The 10,824-nt window shown below is 60.0% G+C and overlaps 1 protein-coding gene across 1 annotated transcript; it reads right to left on the reverse strand.

Annotated features, from left to right (window-relative positions):
• Positions 1-597: 597 nt before the first annotated feature.
• On the reverse strand, positions 598-5,083 carry LOC311519698 (paraneoplastic antigen Ma1 homolog; the record flags this gene model as incomplete). The annotated part of the gene is made up of 2 exons (XM_084626485.1): positions 4,081-5,083; positions 598-3,412 (listed from the first exon to the last, which is right to left on the reverse strand). Exon 2 carries the CDS (start codon positions 2,110-2,112, stop codon positions 598-600), a length of 1,515 nt encoding a protein of 504 aa, XP_084482611.1. The 5' UTR covers positions 2,113-3,412; positions 4,081-5,083.
• Between the last annotated feature and the right edge of the window lie 5,741 nt (positions 5,084-10,824).

The raw sequence follows: 10,824 nt of genomic DNA on the forward strand, positions 1-10,824 counted from the left end.
GGAGCCCTCCCTCTGTTGGCTGATCTACCACTGCTAATGTTCTCTTACTGCCTTTCAGGCAGGTACTCATGACAATCACCTCCTTTTCTGTCATTGCAGGCACCACTAAGGGGACCGGGCCTGCGTACCTCAATGCTCCCACCGGCAAATCAGGCATCACTCTTTTTGCATCCTCAATTTTTCTGTAGGCTGCGGCACAATGTGTGTGTATCACTAAGGTATTCAGGTATTGGTCCCCTGCTCACTGTCAGCAGTAATCTGCAAGTACCTTAAAGAGGCTGGAGTTGGTCCCTATTAGCACGGACACATCAGAGACACCTTTAAGGTCAGGGCATATTAAAGCTGCAGTGTCCACCTCCTGTCTTACCCCAGTGATCTCTTCTGGGAATTCCAGGTGTACAATGACATACCCCTGATACGGGTATTCATCCATGCTGAGACCACACAGGCCAAGCCCTGTCAAGGGCTGTATAGGTAGATGCGTAAGCATCTGCTGGTAGAAAGACTGGAATACGATAGTCACTTGGGATCCCGTGTCAAGCACTGCTCTACATTCTGTCCCTTCAACCTTTACAGTGACCTCTGCTCGAGGTCCTATCAATCCTGGTGGGATTCGGGTGGCATGGTTCTTCGCAGGGGAGCCTCCAAACCCGGCAGGCCTAGGTGGCTCCTTTCCCAGGCCCTGGGGCCGTTTCCTGACTTTCCCCAGGTGGTCCTCAGCTTTTGGTATACTAGCAGGGGATTCTCTGCATTCTGACACCTGGCAGCAATGTGCCCACCCTGGCCACACCGGTAGCAGAAGAAGGATTGCCCTTTCCCGTGTTGCCGGGGTGGGGCAGAGATTCTAAATGTAGTCTTCTGGACCGTGGTAACGGGGGGTTCGTTGTACCCTGAAGTCTTTGCTGAATCGATGGCATTCTCTAGTTCAGCCACTTTCTGTGTCAGGGCCTGCACTTGTTGGGTAAGTTCCTCTTGAGGATTCATCATCAATGCCTTGGGCGTTCGTATGGATGTTGTGGCAGTTGCCTGGTGTGGCTGAACCTTCCAAACCTCACCAGCTGCCTGCCTCTCTTCCTCCTCTTGGACCTCTTTTATCAGCCGAGAGTAACCCGGTGGATTGTCTTGGCGCTCCCTTAATCGAAGGTGGAGAAGGATTGGGTTCTGATATTGAATTCCCCTCACAATCTGAGCCAATCTAGTCCGGTCCATTTGCTCAACCGCTACTGCTCCCCTCATGAAGGCTCTCTGTAATAATTTCTCCAACCTCTGTATATAGGCAGAAACTTTCTCTCCCTTTTGTTGCCTGGCATTGAGGAACTTGCAATAAACATCCTCTGAGCCCTCGGTTCTCCCAAAGGCATGATCAAGGGCCTCTAGGCAGTCCTTTACCTTGACCCCAGGGTTACTGAGCTTCAGGGTGCGAATCACATCTAGGGCTGGCCCCCTGAGGCACTCTACTAGTCGCCTTCTCTTTTCAGCATCAGGTACTGCCCACTCCTGCAGCATTTCAGTGGTGTGTTCCAGCCAGGGTTCAAATGCTTCCTCCCCAGGTATTGGGGTGGGACCCCCAGAAAACAACCTCAGTTTACGATAGGGGCCTGACTCAGGGTGGGGTGGCAAAACCTTCTCTAATGCTTGCCCCAAAGCCTTCACCCACTCATCAGGTGATGGAGCAGCCTCCTGGGGTGGGACTCCTGGGTCAAGGCCCAACAGACCCAGCGTATCAGCCAAGGTCTTCCCCTCTTTCCCCAAAAAGGCTGACATTTTCTTTAAAAACTCCACTTCTGAGGCAGGGGCCGGTGAGGGCTGGCTCCTAGAAGTTATTACCTTCCACTCACCATCTTCCACTGCTATCGTGCCTGGAACCTGTAGAGGGTCCACAGCTGTCGACAGCTCACACAGTACAGCAAAATCTCCGTCCTCCCTCACAAACATGCGCCCACGCATTTTACACTTACTCAGGTACTCAGTGGATGCCCTTAAGGTAGGCTCTATTGAGCCTTCATCGAACGCCTCCGGCACCCCGGTCACCAGGAGACAGTTCCTAGGGTTAATATTCATCCCCCTGCACCAATCCTCTAGCAAGTGTAGGGCCATTATACAAACTGTCATTTCTTTCCCAAATATAACAGATCAAAACAACAACAACCAGATTCTGGGTTTTCCCAATTTAATGACTCACCTAAGATGTGCTTGCGAGGGGTACTGACCCAGTCTTATCCCGGACGAGCCCCCAAAAATGTAACCCTTCTGCCAGGCCAAGTTGATAGCAGCAAGGGCCGGGTTCAGTGCACAGGGGTTCCCTCTCATCAAAGCAAATGCAAAACTGGCTCGAGTCCCCACCCAGTGACCTGGGAAAATCTTACACACCCCCTGGGCGCCTCAAGGAGGCAATACTTCCCCTCTCGCAAGCACGGAGTCTCGGTGTAGCAGAGAATCTTTAATAACATGAGGTAAACGACATCAGCATTAAATTGGGGAAACACCACAACTAGTGCTCATTAACCAAACCATGAGCAAAGACCCACCCCAGCAAATTGGGCCACATCCTTCCCCTGGGGTTCTTGAGTCCCAGAACCCAAACGTCTCTTGAGTCCAGCAATCCACAAATCACCCAGAGTCCAAAAAGTCCAGCCCCAGAGTTCAAAAGTTCATCTGCAGAGTGGTACTCCCCAGTCTGGCTAAAATGTGCCTGTGTGTGGGGGAAAGAGGCAAGGGGGCACCTTACATGTCCTGAAGCTGACTACCCCACAGGGCTCTGTTCTGCTCCACTGCCTCACGACCGGCTCCGCTCTGCACAGCTCACCTCGCTGTCTCCCGAACGCTCCACTCCGCCATCTCCCGAACAGCTCCGCTCCACACAGCTCACCTCGCCGTCTCCCGAACACTCCACTCCGCCGTCTCCCGAAAAGCTCTGCACAGCTCGCCTCGCTGTCTCACGAACGCTCCGCCGTCCCATGACCGGCTCCGCCCTGCACAGCCCGCCTCGCCGTCTCACGAACGCTCCGCCGTCCCACGACCGGCTCCGCCCTGCACAGCCCGCCTCGCCGTCTCACGAACGCTCCGCCGTCCCACGACCGGCTCCGCCCTGCACAGCCCGCCTCGCCGTCTCACAAACGCTCCGCCGTCCCACGACCGGCTCCGCCCTGCACAGCCCGCCTCGCCGTCTCACGAACCCTCCGCCGTCCCACGACCGGCTCCGCCCTGCACAGCTCGCCTCGCCGTCTCACGAACGCTCCGCCGCCTCACGACCGGCTCCGCCCTGCACAGCTCGCCTCGCCGTCTCACTGAACACTCCACCAGCCTATCCACGAACAGCACCACTGCACTCTAGATCTTCCGGCTCCCCACTACTTGACACAGCTCTCAGCAATTCCAGCTCATACTAGTGAGAGCCTTAGTGCTGGTGCACCTAAGGCCAAAGTGAATACAGCACAGTACCTGTAGCAAGACTCTTAATAGACCCAAAATTAGCTCTGACATTCCACAGTGGAGAGAGACAGAGGTGCAATTGGTGCTTCAGGCCCTCACAAAGGGGCCCACATCATCAGGCACTAACAGGTGTCTCAAGCCTCTCTCAGTTCACAGAGTTTTGGAACCCATGTCCCTTGCCTAGTGAGTGCTCCTCAGTTGATGGTGAGTCCCTCCATCATAACAAAAGGCCACGTACAGTTCCAAGCACAGTTCCCATAATCAGGGTAATAACAATTTATTCTTCCCGCCCCAATAACAGAGACACTGGAGATCCCACAACAGCCAAAGTGACCATTTGGGCAGTTATGGCCTCATTCTAGGCGGGGTGGGTGTGCCTATGCAAATGAGATCAGCCCCTGAAGTTCTTTTCCACAACTTGCCACACCTCACCACCAGATGTCAGGGTGGAGCTCATCCTGACTCTGCTAACATTAGTATGGGAAAGCACAGCCCACCAATTTAACCATAAATTCCTGTACTGACTCCAAAGGCCAAATGGCACGTAGACAATTGCTCTAAACATGCCTAAAAAGCCTGACAAGCAATTTACTACAGCCAAACAGTAACAAAGCATGCTTAGGCATTGGATCAAGATACTGTACTTACAAATGGGCTAAACCCGGGGGAGCTGAGATCCACTGAGGTGGTCAGGCAGGGATTAGCAATGACCTCTTTCAGAGTTCACATCTTATCCCCTTTAACAAACAAAGGACATCATTGCCAATCACTGACTTAGGCTAAAAACCAATTGGAGACAGTTCACCCTTATTTCCAGTCTTCATCCAGACAAGATTTACAACCGCCTTTCTCCCCAAGGCCTTTCCTCCCCTGCTTCTATCTGTCCAACACATTTCCCATTGCACCTGGGTTCACCCACGTTTAACGCTGGTGTGTGGGCTGGGGACGGGCTGTGTGAGCTCACTGTAAGACAGACTCTCTTTGATTGTTTTAAAACCATCTGCAGTCACCCCTCTCAGTCAGAGGCCTTCCCCTTATCTCATTAGTTATTCTCTGAACCAGACATCCTCCCTACTTCATTCCTTCAGGCCTCAGCACTTCTTATTTTCAAGGCCTTCCTTCTACTTGCTAGTCAAGGCCTTTCTTTACAACACAGATATATAGATTTCTGTAACCAGACTTTAGTTCTGTAACTGTAGGTTTACCCTGCATGCTGGTGGCCTCTCAGAGCGTGCCCAGCTCTGATGGGACATGGACTGTCTGGAATAACTGCCCATGCTGGTGAAACAAGGGTTAATCTAACCCTGCTTGATTTACATCCGCAATAAAACTTTTTCTCACCCTTCCTCTCAAGCACAGAGCCCCAGCTCTTGGGAAAGTGTCTTTCACAGGAAATGATACAAGCAAAGCTCCCAACACCAAACAAAGCAACCCCCACCCAGGGAAAGGAAGGAGCAAAGGGGCCATGGGTGAGCATTGTCTCCCCACGGCTCCAACAGAAAACAATCCCAAATCAGCCCAGCTGCAGGGCATCACGGGGTGAGTAGGGCAGGATACTTTGGCAAGCCTCAAGAGTGACCGGACGGGGAGATGAGCCCCAAGGTGGGTGCTGGTCACAGGCCGTCAGAGAGATGTAACAGAGGAACAGACCTAGGGTGATCTTTGCAGGGGGGAGGCAGGGCTGGGGGGCAGGGGGGAGGCAGGGTTCCCGCGAGGAGGGGAGGGGCGTGGGCGAGCGGCTGGGGGTGACCCGTTTTCCTTTTGGGAAATGCGGTCACCGGAACAGAGCAGCCTCATTCTCATCACAGAACTCAGCCTGGTCTGTTCTTCAGTGGTAGCCGCTCGCCAGCGTAGCTGCGCGGGTGAACCCCCGACGTGTGGGCAGAGAAAACCTCGATTGCACCCGAGCAGCTCAGCCGGGGCTTGAAGTGAGGCAGCTCCGCGGCCGCCAGCTGCTAACCCCCAGCCCAGACAACGTGTCCGTCTACATTGCTCAGAAGGGTGCAGCTCTCCGGCCCGGCATGCGAGGGCACACAGGGCCCTGGGTGCCCAGCATTCCACATGCCGGCTGGTCTCCCCTGCCCAGAGCAGGGTCACGCTTGCAGGGAACGATCCAGGACAAAATCTGGCTTGCAGGGCCGGATGAACCTTGTGGGCCTGGCGGCAAACATGTTTGTGGGCCCCCATGGAGCCAGTGGAGCCTGGCGCGGGGAGGTCAGTGCCCAGAGCAAGGGGCCAGCCAGAGGCAAAGGGGCATGGCAGGGGCGGCCCTGCTCTGCCCAGTGCGAGGGCACTATTTACAAACCGGCAATTGCCAGATGCAGTCCTCCCCCCCGCCCCCCCCGACCGCCGTCCAACACCTCCCGACTCCCTACGGCCAGAGCCCCCCCGGACCCACTATGCCCAGCACCTGCCCAGACCCACCCACAGATGCACAGCACCCTGCACAAAACCACCCCTGCCCACAGCCCCACCACAACAGCCCAGCACCCCCCACAGAACCTCCATTCCTTAGTGCCCCGACACACACAGACCCTCCCCACCCCCTCACAGCCCAGGACCCTCCCAGACCCACCCCCACACACAGACCCTCCCCGCCCCCTCACAGCCCAGCACCCGCCCAGACCCCCCCCACACACACAGACCCTCCCCGCCCCCTCACAGCCCAGCACCCGCCCAGACCCCCCCCACACACACAGACCCTCCCCGCCCCCTCACAGCCCAGGACCCTCCCAGACCCACCCCCACACACAGACCCTCCCCGCCCCCTCACAGCCCAGCACCCGCCCAGACCCCCCCCACACACACAGACCCTCCCCACCCCCTCACAGCCCAGGACCCTCCCAGACCCACCCCCACACACAGACCCTCCCCGCCCCCTCACAGCCCAGCACCCGCCCAGACCCCCCCCACACACACAGACCCTCCCCGCCCCCTCACAGCCCAGCACCCGCCCAGACCCCCCACTCCCTAGAGCCCCGACACACACAGACCCTCCCCGCCCCCTCACAGCCCAGCACCCCCCCAGACCTCCCACTCCCAAGTGCCCCAACACACACAGACCCTCCCCGCCCAGAACCCGCCCAGACCCCCCACACACACAGACCCTCCCCGCCCCCTCACAGCCCAGCACCCACCCAGACCCCCGACACACACAGACCCTCCCCGCCTCCTCACAGCCCAGCACCTCCCACAGAACCCCCACTCCCTAGTGCCCCAACAGACACAGACCCTTCCCGCCCCCTCACAGCCCAGCACCCGCCCAGACCCCCCACTCCCTAGAGCCCTGACACACACAGACCCTCCCCGCCTCCTCACAGCCCAGCACCTCCCACAGAACCCCCACTCCCTAGTGCCCCAACAGACACAGACCCTTCCCGCCCCCTCACAGCCCAGCACCTGCCCAGACCCCCCACTCCCTAATGCCCCGACACACACAGACCCTCCCCGCCCCCTCACAGCCCAGCACCCGCCCAGACCCCCCACTCCCTAGAGCCCTGACACACACAGACACTCCCCGCCCTCTCACAGCCCAGGACCCGCCCAGACCCCCCCCCCCACACAGACCCTCCCCGACCCCTCGCAGCCCAGCACCCCCCACAGAACCCCCACTCCCAAGTGCCCCAACACACACAGATCCTCCCTGCCCCCTCACAGCCCAGCACCCCCCACAGAACCCCCACTCCCTAATGCCCCGACACACACAGACCCTCCCCGCCCCCTCACAGCCCAGCACCCGCCCAGACCCCCAAGGGACCCACTCCCCCACGCCCTGCCTCCTGGCCGCACTCGCCGGCCCTGCTGGGAGGCGACTGTGTCTGCCGGGCTGAGCCGGCAGCGTAGCCAGGGCTGGTCCCGGGGCTGGGAATCGCTCTGGCCCCTCGGGACTGGTGCGATCAGCCAGGCCAGGACCTGCCCCAGCCGGGGTCCCTCAAGACGCACTTGCCTGGAGGGGCCCAGCCAAGGCCCCCACACACACCCCTGGCTGAGACTGGCCAGGCTTCTGCACCAGTGCCAGGCAGCTCAGCTCCGGGGGTGGCCTGGGGTACGGCCAGGGGGCTGAGGAGCAGGGGTTGGGGCCAGGGGGCGGAGGGGAGCCAGCGGCGTCTTGGGGTGCAGGGCAAGCGGAGCAGGCCGGGGCCCCTTCTCAGCCTGGGCCCGGCTCCATGGAGCCACTAGAGCCCTTGGAAACCCGGCACTGCTGGCTTGGACACGCCTGGGAGTGCCAGGAACCAGAGGGCTCCCCCGGCCGGAAGCCCCCGCGTACGGCACAAAGCCCCCCCCGAATGCAGGCTCTGGACGGGCCCAGGCTGCTGATTGCCGGCGTCAGGAGACCAAGAGGCCCGAGGCAGATCCCCGGGCCGCAGGAGCGGTGGGGCTGCGTCAGCATCCAGGCAGGGTTTCAGCTCGTGTTTAACTCTGCGATGCCGCATGGCTGAAGACGGGCGGCTGAGCAGGGACCCTCGCACGCACCCGGCACTGCACAACTCTCGGAGAGACGCCAGGTCCCATCCCCAGCGTGGGGGAACTGCCACCCACGGCCTGGTATCAGCCTGCATCCGCTCCCCCTGCCCAGGCTCACTGCCCCCCGACCGGGTCCCACAGAGCGGAGAAGGCCCAAGGCAGCAGGAGGAAGGAAGCCTTGATGGGTCTGGACTCCCAGCGGCTTTTCCCCCAATTCCCCCTCCACTGCGCCTGGCCCCTCACTGCTCTGGGGCCGCACAGGCGGGCAGGGCAGGGCCGGGCCGTTCCCCAGCCCCGAGGCTGCGGCATGTAGCTCGGCCCGCCCTGAAAAACCAGGACCTCCACCACGCCCACAGCCATTTGGGAGAGCTGGCAGTGCTGCAACACGGGCCCCCCCGGCTGGGGCAGGGCGCTCCCCTCCCCCCCTGCGGCCCCCCAGGCTGGGGCAGGGCGCTCCCCTCCCCCCCCTGCGGCCCCCCGGCTGGGGCAGGGCGCTCCCCTCCCCCCCTGCGGCCCCCCAGGCTGGGGCAGGGCGCTCCCCTCCCCCCCTGCGGCCCCCCAGGCTGGGGCAGGGCGCTCCCCTCCCCCCCTGCGGCCCCCCAGGCTGGGGAAGCATCCAGCCAATCCTGTCTTCCTCTACCCAACACTGTCCTCTGTTCTCCCTCAGCCTCCCTCCTGCCCCCCCACATCTGCTCCCCCCTCCCCACTTCCTCCTGCACCCTCATCCCTGGCTGCTCACACCCCCTGCCCTGGTTTTCCCACAATTGGTCCTCTTTGGAAGTTGCTGGCCAGGGAAATCTGCACATCTTCCCGGGACATTGAGTCCTGGGTTTTGTCACCCCCTGCTCCCCAGCCTCGCCCGCCTTTCCCTCGGGGTTCCCCTGCGTGCCAGGCTGGCCCTTGGCTTGATCTCCGCAGAGCCTGGGCCCCGGGGGAAATGGCTCACCTGGGAGAGGGGGCTCCGGATCTGAGCAGTGTCCTCAGGCATGGGGGGCCCTGGGGGAAGTGGGCTGGGCCCGTGCGACCCCTCGATGGGGGACGTGGACGGGACATGTGGGAGTAGGGCACTGGCCCCAGCCCCTTTCCCCCCCATTCTCCACTGCTCCTCACAGTGCCAGTCATGTGCCCTGCCCAGCCCCGAACCACAGGCTAGCAGCCATGTTGCCAGGGGCCAGGTTTCAGTCCATTACCATCAGTGGGATGTGGCCACCTCCCTCCCCCTGCAGGCAGACCACAAGCCAGCCGGCTGGCTCCAGCCCCACTGACAGTCATGGCCCACAGAGGTCAGTTTGGCTGAGTGAAAATTGGCGACTTGCGCAATGTTTTTGTCGTCTCATGACCCCCGCCAGTGGCTGGAGTGGGGAGAAAATCCTGCAGGTGGCTTTTCTGCTGCTGGTGCCAGGGACCAGAGCCAAGGGGGCTGAGCTGGACCTTGAAGAACTGCCCTGCGGGGGATACTGGATAGGAACCCCACCCCCCACAGCAGTCCCATGCTGCCCTCCAGCCCACCCAGGCACATTGCCCTCTGTGCCCATGGGTGGGACAGGCTGCTGCTCAGGGAAAGGGGGAGCAAACAGAGCCCCTGGTGCTGGCTGCCTCCTGCCAGCCTGAAGGCCGACACACAATACCTAGGGGGGCCCGGGCACTGTGCCAAGAGGATGGCTGCTCCCCCACCCCAAAAGGGACCCGTGTGGCCACAAGGTGGAACAGCTGGGCAAACCTTGCTCCCTCTCTGCAACCCTGTCTGCTTGTGAGCGTGACAGCAGGGCAAGGCACAACCCGCAGTTCCTCCAGCTGCCCTGGCAACGTGAGGGCAGCTCGGCAGCAAGTCTGTACACAGCAAGAAGAGGGAGCGTGGCTGTGCAGAGATCCTGCCCCACGTCCCTCCTGTGGAGTGAGGCTGCCGGAGGGTAGCAGCTCACCCTGCAGGGACTAAGCATTTGCACTGGGCTAGAACGGACACGCTCAATTTCCAAGTCCAACTCCCAGCTCGGGTGCTAGAGCGCAGTCCCTAGCAGGTGCAGGGAGAGGATACTTCCCCCCGCCGGAGGTGAGAGCTCTGCCCCTTAACTTCACCCTGGTATCAGAAAGAGGCAGCTCTGTGAGGAGCAAGTTGCGACTGCAATCCCACACGCCGCCATGAGCTAGCCGGATCGGTTCCCTTTGGCATTTGTATCATCGCACCCAAGGACGTAGCCACCCAGCTGTGCGAAAACGCTAGTGCTCTACTCAAGCAACCGAGCTGCACCTTAGCGTCTCATGCCCAGATTTGCAGGGCTGGCGTAACTCTCCTGCTTCCTGCCCCACTGGCTATTGAAATCTAGCTCACTGCTTCTGCCGAGCAGAGGCTGCCGTCTCCAGAGAGCTGGTTGGAGCAGACATTCCTCTGCAGGGTGGCAATCTGGGATCTTACTCTGAAACTTGTAAAGTCAAGCCACCTTCACCTCAAAAATAAAGACAGAGGGTGACAGTAGGAGAGGGGCAGCAGGAATGATGAAGGACAGCTCTGCACTACAGAGCTGGGTGCGCTCCTCTTGGGAGGGACAGGAGAAATGTCTGCCCCCTGGGTAACACAAGGGCAGAAAACACCAGTGCCAGAGAAGAGGGAAAGATCGGGGGGAAAAAAAACAGAAGAGCTAGACAGAGAAATTCCCAGCACATGGGTCACGTGAGTTGGGGGAGAGTCTTGCACCAGGGGCTGAAAGCCTGGCAGGACTAGTGGGATTGACCGTGCCCATAGCTGGTTGTGGGGAGGGGACTTTGTGCATGTTTCACGCAGCCCCAAGTTGCATCTCAGGCAACTCCAAACCCGCTGCATCTGGGGTTTCCTGCTGTAGCAGTAATGGGGAAGTTTCCCTCAGTCCCAGCAGCTAGTGATATATAATGTCACACTGGCTGTTCTCCTTATCCCTAAGGGGCCAATCCCTT

The sequence above is a fragment of the Lepidochelys olivacea genome (assembly GCF_965140295.1).
Source record: "Lepidochelys olivacea isolate rLepOli2 genome assembly, chromosome: 4".
NCBI classification, from domain to species: domain Eukaryota; kingdom Metazoa; phylum Chordata; order Testudines; family Cheloniidae; genus Lepidochelys; species Lepidochelys olivacea.